Source organism: Pseudochaenichthys georgianus, chromosome 7, assembly GCF_902827115.2.
Source record: "Pseudochaenichthys georgianus chromosome 7, fPseGeo1.2, whole genome shotgun sequence".
NCBI classification, from domain to species: Eukaryota; Metazoa; Chordata; class Actinopteri; order Perciformes; family Channichthyidae; genus Pseudochaenichthys; species Pseudochaenichthys georgianus.
In genome coordinates this window covers 37,971,060-37,996,742 of record NC_047509.1, presented here as the reverse complement: position 1 = coordinate 37,996,742, position 25,683 = coordinate 37,971,060, and the positions used below count along the sequence as shown (strand labels likewise).

At 42.4% G+C, this 25,683-nt stretch overlaps 1 protein-coding gene across 6 annotated transcripts in view; it reads left to right on the top strand.

Annotated features, from left to right (window-relative positions):
- The window catches only part of snphb (syntaphilin b), a 46,898-nt gene extending 25,066 nt beyond the window's left edge, over positions 1–21,832 (top strand). For 3 of the 6 annotated variants that reach the window (XM_034086313.2, XM_034086314.2, XM_034086315.2), the window contains 5 exons: positions 10,344–10,490; positions 14,242–14,406; positions 14,916–15,023; positions 16,202–16,351; positions 16,902–21,832. In XM_034086313.2, coding sequence (XP_033942204.1) covers positions 10,344–10,490; positions 14,242–14,406; positions 14,916–15,023; positions 16,202–16,351; positions 16,902–18,897 — 2,566 coding nt within the window. In that variant the 3' untranslated portion in view covers positions 18,898–21,832. The remainder of the gene's footprint in view (positions 1–10,343; positions 10,491–14,241; positions 14,407–14,915; positions 15,024–16,201; positions 16,352–16,901) is intronic. The other 3 variants (XM_034086316.2, XM_034086317.2, XM_034086318.2) reach the window with 3 other exon arrangements.
- Positions 21,833–25,683: the final 3,851 nt, after the last annotated feature.

Sequence of the window (25,683 nt, the reverse complement as noted above, 5' to 3'; positions counted from 1 at the left end):
TGAAGATCTCCTCCAGCCAGACCTGGATCCGGACAGTAGTGACTCGGATGTTGAACTTCCACCACGGGAAAGGTATGTAATCTCTCTGTTTTTATATATTACTTATGTGTTTGGTGGAACTGTGTCACAGTGCTAGCTTAGCCAAGAAGCTACAGGAATGATTAGGCAAAATGATAAATAGTGTGTCACGATCTGTCTTTATGGTGTTTTGTCTTGTCTATATCTGTTTTTGGTTTTCTGTCTGCGTTGTGTTTTGTCTTGTTTAGATCTGTCTGTGGTTCCCTGTCGTTAGTTTCCCTGGTGTCTGATTACCCGATTGTGTTCACCTGTGGCCCCTGTGTTTTCTCCTCCCTCCTCACCTGTGTCTTGTTTGTGTGATTAGTCTTGTGTGTATTTAAGTTCTGGTTTTTCTGTCCGTCTTGGTCGGTTCGTCTTGTGTATTGGCTTGTCCACGGTGAGTGTTCTGTTCTGTCATTGTCCTTATCCTTATCCTTATAGCCTTGAAATAAAGGAATTTCACGTAAATCTGCATTTGGGTCCTACCTGCTTCACACATCGTAACATTACGAACCGACCACAAATGGACCCAGCAGATGATCCATGGGAGGTTGAATTGCAGCATTTAACCTTCTATCTGGCTTGCTGCTTCGATTGGTGGAAGGGAGCGTCCAGTGTTCGGCAGAGGAGGGCCGCTCTGGTGGAGGCGCTCCGGTTGGCAGCAGAGAAACCATGGTTTGTTGAGTTCTTACCTGACTGGATTTTGGACTTCCTTCAAGCATGTGATTCCCGGCCTGCTAGCCCTAGGCATGCTAGCTCCATGTCTCCCAATTCCCAATCTGGCACCATACGCCTTGGTGGGTTCCGCCTGAAGTCAACCCGTGCTTCTGCCCCAGTTCCTGCTCCTGTCCAGGAGTCGTATTCCGGAACTCGTCTGGCTTATGGAGGTCCACGGAGTATTCAGGCGGCTGCTAAGAGGAGTCGTCGCAAGGCCAGGCTAGCAGCCCGAGCCCCAACAGCCATGGTTCCGGCTCCAGTGCCGGCCCCAGCAGCCATGATTTCAGCCCCAGTTCTGGCCCCTGCAGCCATGGTTCCAGCCTCAGTCCTGGCCCCAACAGCCATGGTTTCGACTCCAGCCCCTCGTCTCCGGCCGACGCCAGCTCCCCGTGTCCTGTCGGCGTACCGGCCGACTCCAGCACCTCGTCTCCTGCTGGCTCTCCAGCCGACGCCAGCTCCCCGAGTCCTGTCAGCATACCGGCCGACTCCAGCACCTCGTCTCCTGCTGGCTCTCCAGCCGACGCCAGCTCCCCGAGTCCTGTCAGCATACCGGCCGACTCCAGCACCTCGTCTCCTGCTGGCTCTCCAGCCGACGCCAGCTCCCCGAGTCCAGTCAGCATACCGGCCGACTCCAGCCCCCCGTGTTCTGTTGGCGAACCAACTCTCTCAAGTCACCCCTCCAGTTCCCTCTCGAGTCTCCTCTCGAGTTACCTCTCAAGTCCCCTCTCGAGTCATCTCTCAAGTTTCCTCTCCAGTTCCCTCTCGAGTCTCCTCTCGAGTCCCCTCTCGAGTCTCCTTTCAAGTCACCCCTCCAGTTCCCTCTCGAGTTCCCTCTCGAGTCCACTCTCAAGTCTCCTCTCCAGTTCCCTCTCAAGCTACCTCTCAAGTCACCCCTCAAGTCCCCTCTCTAGTCCCCTCTCGAGTCCCCTCTCAAGTTCCTACCCAAGTCCCCTCTCAAGTTTCCTCTCAGGTCCCCTTTCGAGTCTCTTCTCGAGTCTCCTCTCAAGTTCCCTCTCAAGTCTCCTCTCGAGTTCCCTCTCAGGTCTCTTCTCAAGACACTTCTCAAGTCCCATCTCGAGTCTCTTCTCAAGTCCCCTTACAGGTCCTCTCTCGAGTCCCCTCTCAAGTTCCCTCTCGAGTTCCCTCTCAAGTCTCCTCTCGAGTTCCCTCTCAGGTCCCCTCTCGAGTCTCGGCCCCCTCTCGAGTCTCCTCTCGAGTTCCCTCTCAGGTCCCCTCTCGAGTCTCCTCTCGAGTTCCCTCTCGGGTCCCTTCTCGAGTCTCCTCTCGAGTTCCCTCTCAAGTCACCTCTCGAGTCTCCTCTCGAGTTCCCTCTCAAGTCACCTCTCAAGTCTCCTCTCAAGTTCCTACCCGAGTCTCCTCTCGAGTTCCCTCTCAAGTCCCCTCTCGAGTTCCCTCTCAGGTCCCCTCTCGAGTCTCTTCTCGAGTCCCCTCTCAAGTCTCTTTTCGAGTCTCTTCTCGAATCCCCTCTCAAGTCCCCTCTCGAGTTCCCTCTCAAGTCGCCTCTCGAGTCCCCTCTCGAGTCTCCTCTCGAGTTCCCTCTCGAGTCTCCTCTCGAGTTCCCTCTCAAGTCACTGCTCGAGTTCCCTCTCAAGTCTCCTCTCGAGTCTCCGCTCAAGTCACCTCTCGAGATCCCTCTCAAGTCACCTCTCAAGTCAACTGTCAAATTTCCTATCGAGTTCCCTCTCGAGCCCTCTCTCGAGTCCCAACTCCATGTCCTGAGCCGTTGGAGGTTCCGCCGACTACTCTTCTGCCGGGGGTACTGCCAACCCTGTGTCCTGTGCCGTTGGAGGCCCCGCTGACTACTCTTCTGCCTGGGGTCCTGCCATCCCTATGTCCTGAGCCGTTGGAGGTTCCGCCGACTACTCTTCTGCCGGGGGTACTGCCAACCCTGTGTCCTGTGCCGTTGGAGGCCCCGCTGACTACTCTTCTGCCGGGGGTCCTGCCATCCCTATGTCCGGTGCCGTTGGAGGTCCCGCCGTCTACTCTCCTGCCAGGGGGCCTGCCAGTCCTGTGTCCTGTGCCGTTGGAGGCCCCGCCGACAACTCTCCTGCCGGGGGTCCTGCCAATCCTATGTCCTGTGCCTTTGGAGGCCCCGCCGACTACTCTCCTGCCGGGGGTCCTGCCGGTCCTGTGTCCTGTGCCGTTGGAGGCCCCGCCGACTGCTTTCCTGCCGGGGGTCCTGCCAACCCTGTGTCCTGTTTCGTTGGAGGCCTCGACATTACATGTCTCGCCGGGGGTCCTGCCAACTCCTTGTCCTCTTCCGTGGGGAATCTTGCCGACAACTGTCCCACCGGCTCTGGTTACTGTCCGGTCAACACCGGCTCCTGCCCGGTCCCCTGAGAGCTGTGGTCTTCGCCCCTCCTCGAACTCTGCCTTGCCCCCGGGCCGTCCGCCCGAGAACCCCTTTTTGAACTCTGCCTTGCCCCCGGGCCGTCCGCCCGAATTCCCCTTTTTGAACTCTGCTTTGCCCCCGGGCCGTCCGCCCGAGATCCCTTCCTGGTCCTCTGCTTTGCCCCCGGGCCGTCCGCCCGAGATCCCTTCCTGGTCCTCTGCTGTGCCCCCGGGCCGTCCGCCCGAGATCCCTTCCTGGTCCTCTGCTGTGCCCCTGGGTTGTCAGCCCAGACCCGTCCTCCGGACCCCCTCCACCCACCCTGGTGGCCCTAGTTTTGTGTCCCTCCTCCGGACCCCCTGTCACCCTGCTTGAGGTTTTGGACTTTTGTGGGGGTTTTATTTTTAGGACGTCTGGAATCCGTCCCTTGAGGGGGGGGTTCTGTCACGATCTGTCTTTATGGTGTTTTGTCTTGTCTATATCTGTTTTTGGTTTTCTGTCTGCGTTGTGTTTTGTCTTGTTTAGATCTGTCTGTGGTTCCCTGTCGTTAGTTTCCCTGGTGTCTGATTACCCGATTGTGTTCACCTGTGGCCCCTGTGTTTTCTCCTCCCTCCTCACCTGTGTCTTGTTTGTGTGATTAGTCTTGTGTGTATTTAAGTTCTGGTTTTTCTGTCTGTCTTGGTCGGTTCGTCTTGTGTATTGGCTTGTCCACGGTGAGTGTTCTGTTCTGTCATTGTCCTTATCCTTATCCTTATAGCCTTGAAATAAAGGAATTTCACGTAAATCTGCATTTGGGTCCTACCTGCTTCACACATCGTAACATAGTGTTACTTGTCTTTTTGGAGTTACATTTTCTAAATGAATGGCCAGTGAATGAATATATATTTGTGTTTACTTATTTATTTGGTGTAATATTATTCATTTATAGTCCAATATTATCCTTTTATATATTACTTATGTGTTTGGTGGAACTGCATCAGTGTTAGCTTAGCCAAGAAGCTACAGGAATGATTAGGCAAAATGCTAAATGGTGTTACTTGTCTTTTTGGAGTTACATTTTCTAAATGAATGGCCAGTGAATGAATATCATGTGTTTACTTATTTATTTGGTGTAATATTATTCATTTATAGTCCAATATTATCCTATAAGTATAAGCCAGTGAATTAATCTAATCTCTTTGTTTTTCCACATTTGTTAGATGGGGTGTGACCCCAGCAGGACAAAGTCACACACCCAGAAGACTTTCAGGGAGCAGCTTGCTGCAGAATTGTTGGAGTTTGCTGAAGGCCCTGCTGAAGGCCCTGCACCTCCACCACCCCCTCCTCCTCCACCACCCCCTCCTCCACCACTCACATGCATGCCCGAGTATTATGGGGAAGATGCCACCAAGGTCAGGAAGAACTGCAGGAGGTGCCTAGATGCTAGACTCAAAAGGATGAAGACACCTGTGTACTGCAGGAAGTGCCAGGTTCCTCTGTGCTTCACTGTCAAAAAGAACTGTTTCAGGGAGTGGCACGATCTAAATACTGGAACATTCAGGTAGGTATAAAGTTCAGGTAGGTATAACATTTTGCGAGTGTTTATTTTTAAAAAAAATACTTATTGTTTTTATATACCTAGTGTGATTTTATTGTATAGTGTGTTGGTAAAATATTTGTTGTTTTTACAAACCTACAGTATGGTTTTATTGTATAGTACGTTGGTAAAATGTTTGTTTTTACATGCCTATAGTGTGTTGGTAAAATGTTTGAAATAAATCTGCCCCAGTTGGAGTCAAATGTTACCTATGTTTCCGTTTTTTTTTATTGTGCAAGTACACCTACACACAATGACCTACAGTGTAGTTTTATTGTATAGTGCGTTGGTACAGTTACATACACACACAGCTACACTTACACATACACACCTACACATACCCACACAGCTACACTTAATCATACACACATACACACACACACCTACACTTACACACACTCACACACACACAAAAAATGTTACTTTTTTTTAAGAAATGTTACTTTTAAATATATATTTATTTATTTTTTGGGTGGAATGAATACCTATAGTGATGATTCAATGTAATACAATGATTTTTATAGTCTGGTACCTGAAAAAGGTAAAATGGCACTGATGGAACCAAATGTGCCCAAATGTGCCCAAAGCTTATTCCGGCTGGACTTTATTTTCATAAACCTCTCTAAAAAGGTCAAATGTCACTTTTGTTGCCTCAATGTTGAAACAGGGTACTTATTATATGTTATACTTTGGATTCCTAAAGCTTTTAGGCTACTAACCCATCATTCAAGGTTGGTCTTCACTATAAGTAATGGGTTTTCTTTATGCGGAGACAGGAATTTATATTTTTTTGCTATGTTCCATCTGAATTTACTCTGACACAGAAAAATCTATATTGATTCTGACACTTCTACATCCAACTCACAGATGTAACCTTGCTTTGATAACAACAATTATTCATATAAACCTTTTAGAAGTGAAGTTATAGTCATTTGTTCTGGGAATGTCATTTTCGAGCCTGAAACCTGAAAAACAGGCTCGGGGTTTAACTGGTTAAGTATGAACGCATTTTGCAGTGTGAGGTGCCCAGGTCCTTTGTATACACTGAACCAAAATAAAAATGCAACACTTTTGTTTTTGCTCTCATTTTTCATGAGCTGAAATCAAAGACCTAAGACTTTTTCTATGAACACAATAGGCCTATTTCTATCATATTGTATTCACAAATGTGTCTAAATCTGTGTTAGTGAGCACTACTTCATTGCCGAGATAATCCATCCATCCACAGGCGTGGCATATCAAGATGCTAAGACAGCATGTTTATTGCACAGGTGTGCCTTAGGCTGCTCACAGTAAAAGGCCACTCTAAAATGTGCACTTTCATCACAGAGCACAATGCCACAGATGTTTCAAGTTGAGGGAGCGTGCAATTGGCATGCTGACAGCAGGAATGTCTTAGAGCTGTTGCCATGAATTGAATGTTCATTTCTCTACTATAAGCCCTCTCAAAGGGTGTTTCCGTGAATTTGGCAGTACATCCAACCGGCCTCACAACCGCAGACCATGTGCATCAGCCCAGGTCCCCCACATCCAGCATCTTCACCTGCAAGATCGTCTGAGACCACTCGGATAGCTGATGCAGCAATAGGTTAGAAACCACTTTGGAGAGGTGTCCTCTTCACGGAGGAATCCTGGTTTTCACTGTTCAGGGCAGATGGCAGACAGCGTGTGTGGCGTTGTGTGGGTGAGCGGTTTGCTGATGTCAATGTTGTGAATTGAGTGGCCGATGGTGGTGGTGGGGTTATGGTATGGGCAGGTGTATGTTATGGGCAACGAATACAGGTGCATTTTATTGATGGCATTTTGAATGCACAGAGATACCGTGAGGAGATCCTGGGGCCCATTGTTGTGCCATTCATCCCCCACCATCACCTCATGTTGCAGCATGATCATGCACGGCCGCATGTTGCAAGGATCTGTACACAATTCCTGGAAGCTGAAATCATCCCAGTTTTTGCAATTGTTGAGCAAAAACAAAAGTGTTGCATTTATATTTTTATTTAGTGTAAAAATGATTTATAACCGTTTTTTTCCCTCTATGTTATGTCATCTTTAACTGCAGTTATTGTCTATACTTTTTCTTGTTTAGCTCTAATGATCCCCATGGAAGAGTGGAGGAATTACTGTCAATGAGATGTATTTAGTGAGCCGCCTCCTACACACTGACAGTGAACAGCTACTGCAACCTGAGCCCAGTTTATTGATTGGATTGATGTGTTTTCTCCTCCAGCGACTGGACATCCGCAGCCTGTTTACTGGACACATGTTGACGGATAAGGCCGTGTTATTGAGCTTTCCTTGTCTATAAGCAACACATCCTCACTCCCAGGTCGGCCTATGTTGACGTTATGTCAAGTCCCCTGCCGGCTTTTTCTAACGCAAGGGGGGGGGCCTTAGAGTCCATTTTCAACGCAAGGGGAGGGCCCTTAGCGTCCATTTTCAGCTTTCCGGGATGTCCATATGCTTCTATGGACGCTCATGGAAGCACGGCATTCGTTTGTGTCGGCTGCCCTTAAAGGTAATGTGAGCGTCCATTCTCATTGGATAACGGAGAATTGTACACCCGGAAGTAAGTATTCCTCTTACTGTCGATTGGTTTTACAGTGATATCTGCACTACTCATCGACTAAAAAACACCAGATTATCCTTGTTAATTACACAACATTGATTGGTTTAAATTGTGTGCAATGCTTTTGTATTTTTCCCCTTCGATTCGGAGAAACAAATCTTTTTTCGGAGTAAAGGATGGCAGAAGACACTACACTACCCAGAATCCCCAGCTATCGTTTGGACTACACCATGTGCTCTGTTTGACAAACCCCGTGATAGTCCTCAAGCTCTGTGATTGAAGAGTGTGCTCCGAGGGTTACCGAGCCTCGAACAGCACTTGAAATGGGATGGAACCACGGCAGACTGTTCAAAACTGGATTTGAACGGGTCCACCGCGTCCCCCCCCCTCCCCCACCCCGTCCCCAGAACTACACATGCTGGCTATTCTGTTTCGCAACATGTTCTCTATATGGCACGTCTCTACTGGGAGTTGTAGTTTTAAAAGACGTTTTCGTATTTCCCATAATAAGAAGTTGCCAGTATTAAACTGTGTACATCCCTGGAGGTTTAGGGGATAGGAAACACTCACATTTAAAACATATAATTAATAAATGGGTGAAAATTGCTTGTGCCCATAATGGGCAGCATCAATATATACACACATGCCAGCTAAGGTCAGAAGAGCTTTATTTAACAGCTGGTCATATGTTTGTGACCCCTCCTCTTGTTCATTGATTACATTACATTACATTAATTGATAAGCCTGAAACATCTACTTGTCAAGGTTCAGAGGCAAATTTTGCAAATATGGCAGTAGCCATCGATCAGCTTAAGATAAGATATACTTTATTGATCCCAAGTTGGAACATTTGCGTTACATCAGCATGTGTAACAGTTAAATATGCAGTTGTGTTTATTTGTAAATCATTTAGTATAATCACACAAATTCTGTGTTTTATATTTAACAATTCTGTGTTGTTTATTTATTGATTGTTCAATACCTGACAAGGCCGGAGATGAAATATCTACATACATCTTATAAGAGTATAATACATTATGTATAATATCAGTTAAAATAAGTGCTTCAACATAGTTAACATTGCTGGAGGTATGCACACATATTGATAGATGTCTTGTAATGCACTGTTGAGGAACCTGCGACCCAAGTTTTTCATTCAGTGCAGAACTAAACCATAGTTGTGTAGGCCTATATGATATGTCAATAAACCTTAGAAAATCTTAAAATCTTGAACGGGATGTGCAAAATAGTCATTATATACAGTCTTTAATGAACTATTAGTAGAGAATAACGAGTAATGAATATACTTTATAGGGATCGTATTAATATCTAATAATAAAAATAATGAAATTCAATAACATGCTTTAACCACCAGGTGTCCCTTTATATCAGCTGTGCACCTTTATGGTGTAAATACAGCCTATCTACCAATTGGATCAAATATAAAAGTCAGCCGAATTAGTGTTGATACTGCAAGGAGACGTATTGTGTGAAAATAAATGTAAGATGTTGTTTAATGGCTGATATATTTATGATCCACGTCACGTTTTCAGTTCCTCATGTTTGTCTAGAGGTCTTCTCATCAGGGCTCTATAAATACAGAACTACGGCAGATATGTAATATTTAATGCAGCCGAACCGTGTATTACAATGCCGGTATGTGATGACTTTCAAAGAGAAAAGCAAGAGCACTCGGAATAAGGTATTATTTTATTTTTAAAAATGTTTTCGGTCTGTTTCCGGTATTTGTTAATGACGATGTGCTGTGAGATGTGAGACTGGAATTGCACAGGGGAAAATAACGTATCTTTAGATGCGGATTTTGTTAAACTAATATGTTTGCGCTGTGGACCAACACTATACATTGACGGGGAAGGGGGTAGCAATAAAGATAACACCATTAAACAGTTACACAACATAACAGAAATAATATCGATAGCAGCGTCCCTAGCAACCACCTTGGTAACAATGAAAACGTTGGACGCAATTTCCTGAAGTAATCTTCATAATAACTAGCAAACTAAAGATAAAGAAACCGAGAAAAAAACGAAGTTCGGCCATGTTTTTTTCTGCAGGGAGACATTTGAAGATCACGTGACGTCAAACAGAGCTTATGGTGTAGTCCAAACGATAGCTGGGGATTCTGGGTAGTGTAGTGTCTTCTGCCATCCTTTACTCCGAAAAAATATTTGTTTCTCCGAATCGAAGGGAAAAAATACAAAAGCATTGCACACAATTTAAACCAATCAATGTTGTGTAATTAACAAGGATAATCTGGTGTTTTTTAGTCGATGAGTAGTGCAGATATCACTGTAAAATCAATCGTCAGTAAGGGGAATACTTACTTCCGGGTGTACAATTCTCCGTTATCCAATGAGAATGGACGCTCTCATTGCCTTTTAGGGCAGTCGACACAAACGAATGCCGTGCTTCCATGAGCGTCCATAGAAGCATATGGACATCCCGGAAAGCTGAAAATGGACGCTAAGGGCCCCCCCCTTGCGTTGCAAATGGACTCTAAGGCCCCCCCCCTTGCGTTGGAAAAAGCCGGCAGGGGACTTGACATAACGTCAACATAGGCAGACCTGGGAGTGAGGATGTGTTGCTATAAGCACCGGTGATGACTTTCTCCACATCCATTAAGCATCAGACTAAATGTTCCCTCTTTGCAGTGCAAACGAGGCAATAAAAGAATGTATGTTTTATACCTAATGTACACAATATGTGATTACAGCATTGATTCAGTCCCCTACTTAAATCAAATGGATATTGATATTTTGATATATTTTGATATTTTATTTGATATTTTGATACATTGATATTGGCTGGTAAGCTGAAGAATCACAAGCCAATTAAAAGGGCCAAAATGCACTTATACTGATTGTGTTCTAAGTGTTTTAATCAGGAGTCTCATCCAAATGTCCGAGCCTTTGATTTATGCATTGGTCACAGTCACATACAGATAAATGCCCTCCTAAACTGCAACTGGTGGTCCTTGGTTGTTATGGTAACGTACACACTCTTAAATCTGTGGCTGTGGTGTCCTCCTCTCTTTCTTCGTCTCTTTTCCTCAGATTCAACCCTCTGAGGGCGTTGCAGCCCAAACGCCGCCTGCAGCAGTTACTGGCACCCTCGCCCGTCCCGGTGCCTGCGGCGGCGGCAGGGTCAGGGGGGGCTGCCGCGGGGGCCTCGGCACCGGTGGCTATCCCTGTGCCTCCTGCGTGAGACTCACCTCAGTTACAGTCTCAGAGAGCATGCCCCCTAGCTGTAGCTGTAGCACTGGCATGCTATGTAGCCACTAAAACAAGACCAAGCCCACTGGCAACACCTCGCTACCAGTCTCACTTAAACATGGTGATACTGAGATCTCAGTCGGAGCTCTCACTTTTCAGAATCATCTTAGAAGTTGACACTAATACCAGCACATATTGTGTTAACCTCCAAGTCTGTTATATCCTGGCCAGGAAAACTGGAAAGCCAGTCACTCGTCTATTGTTCCTCATTCCCCATTAGCACTAGCCTATGCATTGGCTATTGGAGAATTTCTAACACAATTTGGTCAATATTCTATGTCATTTTTCGTAGCATGAAGTTGTGTTTAGAGGCTACATGCACGTTGGAAATATCGCCATCATTGTGCTGTGAAAGCACACACTGGTTCACCACAGCCAACAGCACCATGTTTGATATGAACACTAGAAAGTCTGACCACAGGAAGTTGGCACCGACATTGCCTTAATCTTGAAGTCCTTGTTTCTAGGAACAAACCACAGTGTAATGGAATATTCCTCCACCCACCCACAGTAACCAACACCTTTCCTGGGCAACACTCCCCCACACCAGCCTCCACCAGTCTGTCACCCCCCCTCCACAGTCACAGTCCAGACACAGGTTGCCCCCCAGCAGATGAACAGGATAGATCTGAAACACTGTGGTCCAGGAACGCCTCATCGCTTCAGCCGCTTCCCTCTGCCTGTTTCTGTTCTGCCTTGGCTTTTGTCATATATTGATCTTCAAAGAAGAACCGAGCAGTCAATATCTGGCCCCCTCCCTTATTGAATCACACAGGACACGCTTACTCAGCACAACCCTTGCTAGAAGCTTTGATTAGCCCCCAAAACAAATTGATTTCCATGTTTTGACAAAGAATTAAGAATTACACTACATTGTGTCATTCTGTCAAGTGTAGCCTGGATTGACCATTTGATCGAAGGTTGTGATACACAACCTCCTTCCTGAAGTGAATTTGAGGACTGCCCATTATTCCAAAACAACAATTGTCTGAAAGATGTTCCATTGGACCGAATGCCCATTTGTCCCACAGTGTGTTACAAACAGACAAATATGTCTTCATGACAGAAACATAGTTCTGTCCTTTTATACAGCAATATCTAGCTAAAAAAAATCAGACTGTACATACTGGACCACAAGAGGCATTAAGAGCAAAACACATTAACTAATGAATTTAGCAACAGGAAAACGCATTGCTTATAAATATTACCATTGGTAAGAGTACCTAATGTTGTCTTTCAAAAGTTACAATGTCTCACTTGAAGTTGTAGAATTTAGAGAACTCTTTATTGAGAATCAGAATCAGAATACCTTTATTAGTCCCACAGAGGGAACATTTACTTTGTTACAGAAGAAAAGAGCCAAAGACAGCTTAATGTTACCTAAGAAGCATGCATTAAAAAAAGATTATTGTAAAAAGTGTAAAAAAAAAAGTTACACAATTTACAAAAAACACATCCTGTCAGGGCAGAGCTCCAGCAGGTTGCAGCTTGAGCACAGAGGTTCTTGTTTGGTGAAACTGTGTCCATGGTTTGGACTTCAGTGTGGTGGCGTGGAGTTATCGGGTCCTGTGTGAAAATCCCTCATGGCTGCTCTGATTGGTCCCGCCTGACCCTTCCTGAGGCCAGTGATTGGGCAACAGTCATGACCTTATATTAACCTGTTCTTACAACATTCATTATGTGTTATTATTATTATCACTTATTGTGACAATATTAATTATCATTAACAAATGTCCTGACATCACAGATCCCTGTCCTTCCTTCTCCTGCTAACACTGATATCACTTTATTTTCTATAGCAGGATGGAAGCAACAGTTAATGGTGAAAAATGTGTGGTTATTCATCGGTTTCTCAACATTATATTTTAGACAGTATGTGGTTTGACATGATCGACAAAGTGATGTTTTCAAAAGTGTTTGAAATGGAAAGAGATTTCCATTTTAGGAAAAATGCTTATTTGCATTCCTACCAAGAGTAAAAGAATACTAATATAAATAAAAATAATATAATTGTATAGTATGTTGAAAATATCAGAAAGAACAACTTAGTATGTCAGAAAAATTGTCATAGCATTATATGTTGTAAATATCACAGAATATAACATAGTGTATAGTCGGTCGAAAAATTTGGGAAAATAACGAAGAGTAGTTTATTGAAAAGAATGTCGTAGTTTTGCATGTCCAAAATATCAGATAAAAAGGATATAGTATAGTATGTAAAAGTATTTTATTCATAGTCATAGTATTAATTGTCAAAAATAAGTAATAGTATATAGTATGTCGAAAATAGAAGAAAAAAAAAACGTAATCGATAATATAAGAAAAAAGGTCTTCAAAAGGTATTTAAAAAATAAAGTATAGTATGTGAAAAATATAAGAAAAAGGACATAGTATATAATGTGGAAATTATAAAATAAAACAACATTGTATGGTATTTCAAAAATGTCAGACAAAAACTCATATAATAGTATTATCGGAATTTTCTTTAGAACAAACGACATAGTATAGTACGTCAAAAATATCAGAAATTACTACAAGGTATAGTATGTTGGAAATATTCAAAAACAAGGGATATTATAGTATTATCGATTTTTATTTATTTATTAAATACAACATAGTCGAAAAATGACATAATATAGTATGCCGGAAATATAACAAAATACGACAAAATATCAGAGTATAGTATGTCAACATTTTTTATAAAAAAGGACATAGTATATACTCGAATATCATTTAAAAAAAACATAGCATAATATCTAAAAAATATCATATAATATAGTATGTCAAAAACTTAGGAAAATCAACATAAAAATGTTCGTAAAAAGTTGTGTAGTATGTTGAAAGTATCAGGAAGAACAACATAGTTTAGTATAGTTTAAAACATCAAATAAAGAACAAAGTATATTATGTAAAAGATATCAGGAGAAAACACAGTATACTATGTCGAACATGTTGAAAAAACAAAATGGCATGGTATGTTGAACAATGTCACGCTACATTATCCAAAAAATGACCAGAAATAACAAGAATTCATATTATAGTTTAAGAAAAATATCAGAAAAAACAATGTAGCATAGTACGTATATAAAGTATATCTTTTTTTAAACAGAATACACCAGTAGAGTTTATCAAAATTATCAGAACAAAATCAACGTAGTATATTATTTCAGAATATGAAAAAAAACGTAAGTATGTTGAATTTATCATAAAAAAAGTAATGTTGTTGTATATTTTGCTATTTGACCGTGACAGTAAGTTTAGTAGTAAAGTATCCTATAAATGAGTCAAGGAATACGTAATGATCTTGAATAAGTGCTAATGCTGTTGTTGCTGCTCATGGAGGATTCAGAGTGTTAGCTTGTGTTCTATTACATTAAAGTCATCATTGCATCAAATACATATTTTATATGGAAAGTCAAAGAGAGTGGCCCCCATGAATAAAGCACTACTATCTGTCTTTCCCTTTGCAATGCTTTTAGAGTGGCCCCTCTCTTGGGGCCCGTCAATGTTTGAGTGCTTGTTGACATTTAGCATCTGCATTAGCCGAATGCTATATGACAGACAGCTTTGCCTCACCTCCATAGTGTGCACATGTTGGAAGCATGCACATTGTGTCAGTGTGCTTTGGTCCTCTGCTGTCCTGCTGTGATTTAACACCCTGTTGTCTCTGCCTGGCCAGGTTTGACTACTGCAGGTTCATAGAGCTAGACTACGTTGCTATGGAGACAGACTATATGGTCTCAATGCGCCAGACAAAAAGCCTTGCATCGTCCAACTCACCGACTAACAAGTCTCCTGATCGACACAGCCGTGCAACAAACTCTCCCTCGACCCCCCGCTCTCGGTCTGTTCTGAGTCCCCTTCTTTCTTCACTGTCAGTGTTCACTTTCTGAAGCATGGGAATGTTGAGAAGCTGCACAGCTCATGATGTTACAACATGGAAACCATTAGACAATCGTTTACACCGCATCATGTCTCGTGTGCCATGTTACTCCCTCCTTCTTTTCTTTTTTTATGTTGTCTTCTCATACCTTTTTTACATCAAGTAAAATCACTTCATTTATTTTGATGAATGGTTCTTCTTCTGTTATATCTTTGAGTGTCTTTTTTCTTTAGTGCCAAAATGACTGAGTGTCCTGGTTTCTAAACTGTTAGCAGCGATTTTGGCCTTTGTATTATGTCTGCATATTTGTGCATTTCCGTGTTGTGTTGGCATGCAATTGGACTATTTGTGTCTTTTCATTTGTAGTTTTGCTCAACAGCTCACAGGGGTCACTGTCACCTAGTTGTTTAGGGTGTGGTGTCATGGTGAACTTGGAACAGCTTAACATGTTTTCTTTTACTTTTGAACAGGCGGACACCGGCAGCGCCTAGCAATAGAGATCCCTATGGCAACGCCCCCCTCAGCAGCAGCAGCAACTCAGGCTCTTGTAAAGGCAGTGAGTGCAGCCCCACCAAAGGGTAAGACAATGCGCATGGTCGGCATGGTTGGTGTTGTTAGCCAGATAATCAGGCTTTAGAGCTTTACTTTTTCCCCTTAACATCTAAATAGCAAGAAATAAGACATTTCTAGATATATCCTTTCCTGGTTTGGAACACAGTGTAGCTGGTGAACAAAGTTTGGTTTAGACTATTTTATTCACATGGATATCACAGATCACACACAGATATGCACTTTGTTTAGTGTGTATAGGCTTTGAATAAAGGCTTTTTATAAAGTATCTGCTTCTTTCATTCAAAAAGACAAAAATGCCATGTCCATGTACCATATACATTACACAAATACATTACACAAATACATCTACAAATACAAACACGAAATACAGGAGTTATCAGATACAAACTAACAGGTTCTCTTTCAGACATTTTGAATTTACAATTCAGTTGGTAGTCGATAACAAAGTCTTGCTCCTTAAACAGAAAAAACGGATTGTCCAAATGAAGGTTTGCATAATGCAATGTGAGTGAGGTAATTATACTGGTGTTTTATATGAATGCTAATGTGGCCGTTTGTTTGATTCAGATGTAAACAAGGAACAAGCCACTGTTGGGCTAATATCTTTATTTTTATTTATTTTGTATTTTAGTATTTTATTATATATGTTGCATTGTTGGAGGAGCTCAGGTCAGAATCATTTCATTGCCATTTCGACACTGTAGCTTATGTGCATATGACAATAAAACCTTTGAATTGGAATACTTATTAGCCATATGAGGTGATATTTAGAGTGAGAAAAGAGAAAAAGAAAGAATAGAAAATAACAATGCAATTAGGATTATATATTATTAAAATATTAAGCATATGTAAGGCTAAGGTGACAGCCATAAAAAAAATGTATGCAAATTTAAAAGTAGGCCACGGCCCACGTCCAATTCATGTTTGGAATTGTTTGTTTCATTTATCAATAATCCAGAAATTCTCAAATAAACAATTAAATATAATTTGTTAATAAAATAAAATAAATAATTTTTTTGGTAGGATTTTGGTAGCTACTTTAAAATAGTTGATATATACATATTATGCAATACCCAATCCTTCCTACAAGACCATCATGCAGTGTCTTGATGGTTGCATCTTGTGAATAAACATGTCACTGAAGTCAACCTAGAAAAATACCTTCCATATGCTTGTGTCCTAGTCGTCACCAGAAGTACACGTCATGTACGGACAACCATGGCATCCGGCCCCCTGCACCAGAGCAGTACCTCACACCGCTGCAGCAGAAAGAGGTGTGTATCAGACACCTGCGGGCCAGGCTAAAGGAAACCATCAACACTCTACAAGACAGGTGAGATACTGAGAAACTGATTATTAAAAAAGAACCCTGAGAGTCAGTTTTTATAGTCCTCCATTCATCCATCCATCCATCTTCTCCCGCTTATCCGTGGTCGGGTCGCGGGGGTAGCAGTTCCAGCAGAGAGCCCCATACTTTCTTTTCCCTGGCGACATCAACCAGCTCTGACTGGGGGGTCCCAAGGCGCTCCCAGGCCAGCGAAGAGATATAATCCCTCCACCTGGTCCTAGGTCTACCCCTTGGTCTCTTCCCAGCTGGACGTGCCTGGAACACCTCCCTAGGGAGGCGCCCAGGTGGCATCCTAACTAGGTGCCCGAACCACCTCAACTGGCTCCTTTCGACGCGAAGGAGGAGCGGCTCAACTCCGAGTCCCTCCCGGATGACTGAACTGCTCACCTTATCCCTAAGGGAGACGCCAGCCACCCGGCGGAGAAAACCCATCTCGGCCGCTTGTATCCGCGTTTTTATAGTCTGACTTTTTTTAATATTAAATACCAAGTTCTAACCCTTTGCCCCTTTCTTTTCTCCACTTTCACCTTCTTAGGGACGTAGAGATAGACGACCTGAGGGGCCAGCTTTACAAGATGCAGGAGGACTGGGTTGAGGAGGAATGTCACCGCGTTGAGACTCAACTGGCTTTGAAGGATGCGCGTCAGGAGATCCAGCAGCTCAAACAGGCCGTGGACACTGTTCGCGACAGGCTCAGTGATGCTGGGGGGCTGAGCGGCGACATAGGGGTCCAGAAGTACTTTCAGGACATCAACACTCAGAACCACAAGCTTGAGAACCTTTTGCTCAACATGGAGCTAGCCCAGGCTGGATTAGCCAAGGAGGGGGAAGCCATACCAGGCAGTCGGACCCGTGTTGGAGGTTCTGCACCAGCATCTGTATCAGGGGAAAGTCCTGGAATACCCAAACCGGCAGTAGGAGGAAGGGGGTCTTGTTCCTGCGACTGTTCTCCAGCCCGTTCTTTGACAAGGAGCTCCACCTACACTAAGCTGAGTGATCAAGCCCTTGGGGACAGGAATGGAAATGGCCCGGGCTATCCTTGTTTGTCAGGTGATGGCACCCAGGACAGTGGTTTTGTGTGTTGTGGGGAAAGCAACGTCACCAGCCGGGCCGACCTTCTGCTGGAGGCCGCATTCCTCTCTGAAGAAACAGCATCTTTACTCAACTCCTACGCACAGACCTTCTCCCAATCTCTGCCCCATGCTGTGCCCAACTCCCTGCCCCATACTCTACACAACCCCCTTCCCCATTCTCTGCCAAACTCATTGCCTCACACCTTCTCCCATACCTTGCCTCGCTCCTTCCCTCGCAATATGTCCCACTCTGTTCCCCACGCCATGCCACACTCCTCCACCTATGAGAAGCTGTGCACGGGTGAGCGGCTGGCATCCCTTCGTTGTGGTCTGGGTGGAGCGGGCTGTAGGAGCCATCCCTGCCTGTCCCAACACCACCTCTACCTGCACTCCTTGCGGGAGACCGGCATTCAGACCGAAAGCTGCCCCATCCCGGCAACGGCAGGTTACCCCTCTGATCTGGATACCATAGCGGAGCAGCGTACATTCCGCTCCCAGGCCTGCAGCCCCACCTCCACCTGGATGTCTGATGAGGGCGATGAGGATCTGGACTCCATCACCACCACAACTTCAATAACCACCGCAAAAATGACGAGTACGGCCACAGAGCCGATTCTGGTCACCAAAACCCCACCGGTCCCTTCCTTACCAAGGTCTGCTACTGTAGCGTGCTCCATGGAAAGTCCTCTTTGTGGAGAAGATGTGGAGGACGAGGAAAAGCAAGACAAGGAGAACAGAGAGAAGGAAGCTGTGACAACGGAACAACGGGAGGAAACAATGGCGGTCAGATTGGCAGAAGAAGAGCAGCAGACGCAAGTGGGCTCAATGGGAGGGAATGAGTTGGAAGTTCACGGAACAGAAGAGGATTTAACAGAAACATCAGCAGGGATGCAGGGTGAGTTTGGAGGAAGCTGTGAAGAAGTCAGACAGGTTGGGTCAACACGAGAAAACCTCAGCATGGAAGACAGGCAGCAAGAAGTTGGTCTAGCAGCAGGATCGCCCCAGGTAGAGAAAGCCGAACTGAGTCCCAGTTGCTCAGGATTAACACCAGACGTAGAACAGCCTCACACCTCACAGCCGAGGAGATCCACGTCAGAGGAGATCGCCGGTGTCACTGTGGTGGCGTTGCATGATGAGGACAATGATGAAGATGAAGCTGAAGAACAAGGCGCAACAGGGGGAGCCACACCCCAGGAGGACGAGTCATCGGACTCTGGGACCATGGTAAAAACCTACTGGAGTCGTCACTTCCTGGTTGATCTTCTGGCGGTGGCTATCCCCGTGGTGCCAACCGTGGCGTGGTTCTGTCGCGGCCCCGCCCGTGGTGGACTGCCCATTTATCATATAGGGTCGCTGCTGCGAGGCTGTTGCACGGTGGCGCTGCACTCACTGCGCAGGGGGGGTGGGTTGAGGCACTACCCTGCAGGCGGGGGAGACATGGGTGGATCACAGATATAAGAGGAGAGTCTGGTCCGTCCTCCGTGGTCCTTAACTACAACCTCTCCTGTGTGGGTATGGGTCCTTCGCTTGTTGGAAGATACCTGTAAGGAAAGTGGTAGAAACCACTTCCTGTCCTGCATTCTTCAAGGTTAACAGCTAAGGGGAACATCCGGGACAGGAATTCTGCATTTATGACCTACATCTCTAACTGGTTAGGTCTGTTCTGTTTGGTCCTAATCCTTATCGTCTCCCACCCACTGGTCCTTGCTGTTGCTTCCAAGATGTCTGCTAACACTACTGACTCCTGCAAAACTGAATGAGCTGATTAGAATGAATGATCTATGCTCGAATGTTTAACGCTGATTGTTTTCTTTTTAAATGCAGGGTAATGCTAAAAGGTTCATCGATCTGTCAATCTACCGGGCTGTCTCGAAATTAAAATGTTCTAATGATCTTATGTATGTATAAAAACGTGTACGTGTACAAAACTTCGCTCACTGACCAGTGAAGGGAGGATCCACTCTAATTCAGTCATCACACATGTCCTACTGTATGACTGCAGACAGTTTTCTTTGGTAACACTTTATATTAAGGTACACAAATTAACCATCAACTAGTTGTTAATTAACATGCATATTAGCAGTATATTGGCTCTTTATTAGTCATTATAAAACACTTATTAATGCCTTATTCTACATGACCATATTATACAAAAAATAAGCCATTAGTTGAGAGGTTTTCCTCAATAACCCTCTAATTAGTGCTTATTTATTACAAAGGAAGTTGTTGTACATGAGATTTGGTCTTAATATGCTCAATATGGGCCTAATAAGGCAGTAGTACCACAAGAATAGTAATTCTCCCATAATAACACTTAACAAATATGATCTATTCTTATGGAACAAGACATGAAAGTATAAGTGTTAATTGTGTCTAAATAACTCAAAATTAGGTATTTATATCTATGCATAGTTGATGGTTAATTTGTGTACCTTAATATAAAGTGTCACCTTTTGTTTTACTTTGACATCAAAAACATTGAGCTATCACTATCAAGAAAGACAACGTAGAACAATGCTGTTAAGAACCTTCAACTCAGTTAGAGGGCAGATCGATTATGTTGTTACTACAGATTACTGCTGCTTTAACTGTTTCTGTGGACAACATTAAGACAGAGGACTTCTTGAATACAGACTTGTCTTGAACAGGAAATGAGGAAAATAACTACCTCAGAAATGAGTTGGGGGTTATGATTTTGGCCAAAGAAAGATTTGAAGCAAAAACTAGGTAGGAACAGAACTAAATAAATAATTGTTTTTACTGTTTATCTTCTCCATGAACAGCATCTCTCTGGACGATTGACTGCGTAGCTACTCAGTTTCAACTCCTAAACTGTTAACCTCAACCATTAAAAGAATAGTTGGACACTTTTGGACGCAAGTTAGATGAGAAGATCAATGACACTCTCATATCCGTACTCTAAATATGAATCTAAAACCCACAGGCGGTTAGCTTAGCTTAGCAACAAGATCAGAAGTAGGGGGGAACAGCTAGCTTACTCTGTCCTATCCACCTTCCAGATTCTCGAACAGAAGTTTTAAATTGTTTTGCATTGTTTTCCTTGTATTTATCTTCATGGCTTTGTTCTTGGATTCAGGCTACAAGAGAGAGTAACTAGGAACAACATGGACGTTAAAGTGGATTTCACCTGTCCTCAGTCATACACTGAAGCGTGCATTCAAAGCAAACTCAGCTGAACTGAGAAATAAGATAAACTCCATTTGGGTTGCTTTGGTCGGACACTTGTTTGTAGATACTCACTGACTCAGTTTGACACTTTGATGTAGATCTGAATAAAGTGAGTTGTGCTTAGTCTGTGCTGTATATTCCTGCTAACCTGATGCTCTCGTGGTGTAGTTTGACTGTCACTCTGGTAGTATGTATTTCAGGTCCGCTGTACAAGAGTTAGTCAGTCACTGCGAATAAAATCAACATTGTTTAATAGATTATACTGCAAAGCATTTGTGGACACAGAGTACATGTTAGTGAACTCAAAATGTAATATCAAAAGATATGTAGGTTGTTATCACTTTTAGGATCAGGGTGTTTAATTGGTTTGAATGTGAGGAATTTTATTAGAAATGTCGGTACCACTTTACAATAAGACTACCCTTATAAAGGATTCATAAAGGGTTTATAATTAGGTTATGAATTAGGTTGTAAACACTTTAATAATCATTAAGAACCATTTATAAACCAGTTCTAACATAGTTTTCATACATCAACACAGGCTCACTATTTGGCAAGATGACTAAGCCTTATATTGACTACTTAGCAAGAATCAACTCGGTGAACAACAGATAATGAAGAAGAAGATGAAGTAAGCTAGGTAGCCAATATAAGGCTTAGCAGTACAGATAGATGTGGGCTCACTATTTGGCAAGCAACCGGTTGCTCTGTTTATCTCATGTCTTATAAAAGCTTATTAATGATTTATAAAGTGTTCACAACCTAATTAATTAATTAATTAGAAACTATTCGTAAACCCTTTATAAGGGTAGTCTTATTGTAAAGTGGTACCAAAATTCTTATGTTTGCTGATCTTGTGCATATCCTTTGGTTCATGTGTACTAAGGGCAAATAAGCAGCCTGTAACTGTATAATCAAAACGTGTCTAAATGTCAGACTCGCCCTAATACAACCAGCAAGAATCGCCTGACTGAAACTGAACTGTTTAATTATTCGGTGAGGAAATAAGCGGAATTAATCTTTTTGAGTTTTTTTGGTTGACATATTTTGCACTATTGTTCACTTTATGAATTGTAAGCAATTACTTGAATTTGAGATTGTGTATCCAAAGTGTTGTGTCCACTGATTGTTTTGTTGGCCTGCCATTTTCAGATAGTGCTGATCATGTTTAGAGCAAAATAAAAGAGGTGTGTAGCTAAAATAATGCAGAAAATTCAGGTAGATCTTTATCAAAAATATAAATACAATACATGCCATTATTTCAGTGAATACTGTAAAGCAGTTGCCTTTCATTCATGCTTTTTGATTTCAGCTCTTGACCACAATATGTATCTACAAGCTGTACAAATAATGGACATTTAAGTCTAAATGCTGATGTAAAAACACACACCGGTAGAGAATGAGCAGTGTTCATGCTACGTGATCAAATGATGTAATAGTCAGACGTCAGTGACAATCATGACAAGCCCTGTCTGTGTTTGTTTTTTGCAGCGGCCATTAGCAATGCATTGAGATCCATGAAACGATTAAAGTAATGCCTTAGGACTGCCTCTTCTCCACTTCCACTTTTCCATATTTGCTCATCCAGAACCTCGAGATCACTGTCATTGTCATGAGTTGTGTTCCCATCTCCTGACTTTATGATCTGCTGGGCTCAAATGGATTAGGAGGCTAAAACTATTTCATGTTTTATAAAAAGCCATATACTCCCATAAGAATGTGTTTGGATGTTTTGTGAAACAAATCTATGATGATAGAAGTCATGTAAATGAACTACATCAGCGTTTTATGTAATTTGATTGGACGTATTTTGATTGGACGCAGGATGATGTAAAGAAGAAAGGGTGTATTTATTGAAATCCAGGTTTAGGAGTTCAGGCTTGTTGTTGGGAGCAGCAATCATCTCAATCCCCTTTATTTACCTCTATGCACAACAGTCTATACTTTAGCTGCTTATATTGTAATATATGTCTGAAGAGTTTGTTATTATTGTATTATCCCCGAAAGCCCTGTTTTTTTTTATCTTGTGCTATTTTGATTTTGTGTAAGTTAATATGTTGTGCAAACAAGACATGTGCTATCATAAGGGGTCGAAAATCTGACCAATGTATTAAGTCATCCATTGTATGGATCACACTCAACATGTTGACACATTTGACTGTTATCAACACAAAATCTAAGGTGTTTTTTCTCGAATGGCCTTTCATAACTATTGTAGCGTTGGTATTTAAAAATAGAGCATGATAACATGACCAAGCTGTGTTAACACAATTTTGAATGTCACAAAAACATTTTTGGAAATTCATGAAAAAAGGCAACTTTTGCTGTAAATTTATTTTTGCTGGCTTTCCATCATTTTTAGTGTTAACGTGTAAACATATAGCATGTCAACATGACCAAACTGTTGTTTCAATGTCAATATCATGAAACACATTTATTTGCTCAATTGGCTTTTCATAAAACTCTACGTATAAACACATGAACAAATCTTTAATACATTATTGGCACTAATGACCTTCCGTAGTTGTCAGATTTCTTCAGAATAACTTCATAGAACACCCCTCTGGTTCACACAAGTTATTAATCCAATGTATTCCTTACACAAAATACTCAATTATCATTCAACACATTGTGCACATGGTATTGTCTTGTTCACAACATTCATAATGTTATGTGAATAACATTATACATTTTGCACCAAAGGGATCATTTCTGCATACAAGAAAGCAATGAAAAAAATAATATATGTTTTTCCCTTGTGCATATAAGATTTTAAAACGTACCTTTTTGGGTTGCTTCTGTATTCAATAGCTTTTTTTATGTTTAATGTATACTGTGTTTCTTACAGGCCTGTATAACATATTTGTGTCTGCAGGCTCTTGTCCTGAACTTGATTACATTCTTGGAGCCATTTTGGCCTCTACATTTTCCTATTCAAAGAATAACACTATGGCCCGCAGGCCTTGTGTAGGACTCCAACCATTGTTATAAATGCTTCAGTTCCAGAAAAGGTTTGATTACAGGATGTAATTTATTTATTTATTAAAATTAAATTCTGACTTTCCTCCCATCAATCTCATACCGCACTTTATCAGAACCCATTCAAAGATGATTGCAATGCCAAGGAGGCCATACACCTGAATTTGACACACTATTTTTGTCCCATAATGCACCTGAACTTCCTGCTGTAGCGTTGGTGGTGCCAGTGTACAGTTTGAGTGGAAGGGGGAGACTGAGTGATTATATACTACGTATATCCTAAAACACATAATGATGCTGAACATTTTGGGGGAAGGTGGGTGTGTTTGGCTTCTTTATATTGGTCAATATTTGAATGTGTATTGTCATGTTAGGCTTTATTCCTTGTCTGAGTATGTGTTCCATAGCCTATGTAATGATAGTTAATGTAAACAGAGGTTATACCAAGTCATTTAACATACTAACATGGAAGGAGTTTAATGCCTTGTATAGGAATTTAGCTGACATCCTTAATATTTAGAGATAATGTAATGTAAATTAACTATTTTAATGGCAATAGTAGTGTGTACAGTGAAAGACATCAGCATTCACACTCCCACCACACTGTATAAAGGAAGACCAAAAGCCCCTATATTAAACAGCATGGAGGAAACGTATCTGTTGTCTGTCTCAACCTTATTTCTCTTAATGTTTTTATTGCTTGTTTTTTTTACCTGAAATAATTTGTTATGCTCATTTTCAGGTTCAAAAGTGTGTTTTGTGCCTCTACTGTGTTCCAGAAACAATGTAGACCTTGACCTGGAGAGTCTAGGGAGCAAAGAAAACGAGTTCTAACCAAAAGTGTCCACAGTAAAGTGGATTATCAATCTATATTATCAAAGGGTATGGTTATATCTCAAAGCATGGATAATAAGGTCCAAAACTGTACAAGAGAAGAAGAAAAAGGTGTTATTTGGGTGAACTATCATCAAATCAAGCACCAGCCATTCTTTTAATGCAGCTAAACCATACGTCTCGACAGTGACGTCAGAGTCTAACTCCAGCCTGATCCAAATAAGGGCAAAGAGGCGGAGCCGAGGCGGGACCTGCTGCCACCGAGCTGGAAGCTCCAGAGCTAGCTCAAGCTAAGAAGCTAAGCTAACATGAAATACATGCATACCAAGCTACTGCGTGGCACTTTGGTTTTGATAAAACAGTGTAGTTCCACTATATAAACGTTACATTCATAATCAAACGAGATAATATGCAAGATAAATAGCTATTTGTTGTTCTTCTTAATGCTTGTCATTCACACGTTAATAAAATAAAATAAATACCGATACATAGCAGAACAATTGTGGCGATGTTCAGCTTAATAAGCCTTTTATTTTATTTATTTAGCTAATACGACAGCAGGCGAACCAAGTCCGCGTTTCGCTGCATTCCTTGATCTCCAGTTATACCGCCGGGACGCTAACGGAGCCGCCGGGGGCTCCGTTAGCTCCGGCAGCCACCACTGGGACAATTGGGTCCTCTTTTAACATTTGCTCCCATTTAGCATTATGGGCGTCATAGCCATAGACTATAAAAGTCTTACCCAAGGAGGCTGAATCATAAACTAAACTGTATATGTATATGTGTATATATATATATATATATATATATACACATATATATACATATATATATATGTATATATATATATATACACATATATATATATATACATATATATACATATACATGTAGAAAAGGTTACGTCCTTAGCTGGCTAATAAGCTATATAACAAGCACACAAACACCCGCTAACAGGGTTAACGTGTATAATATTATAATTTTAGACTGCTTGGAAGTTCTGTTCAACCGCACAGCACGACATTTTAATTGTCTGGTATTTGTAACAACATTCCCTAAAAGGCACAATCACCACGAACACGGCTAAAGGGTCAAGTACAGTAACTACAACTAGCTAATACTAGCAGAGTGGACAAGTTGCTGTTAGCTGACAGTGAGGCACCCTGTCCATCAAAGTAACCACGCCCTAATTTATGCAAAAACGTAAACAATACATTTGTATTGCATCCAGGGGTAGAAACA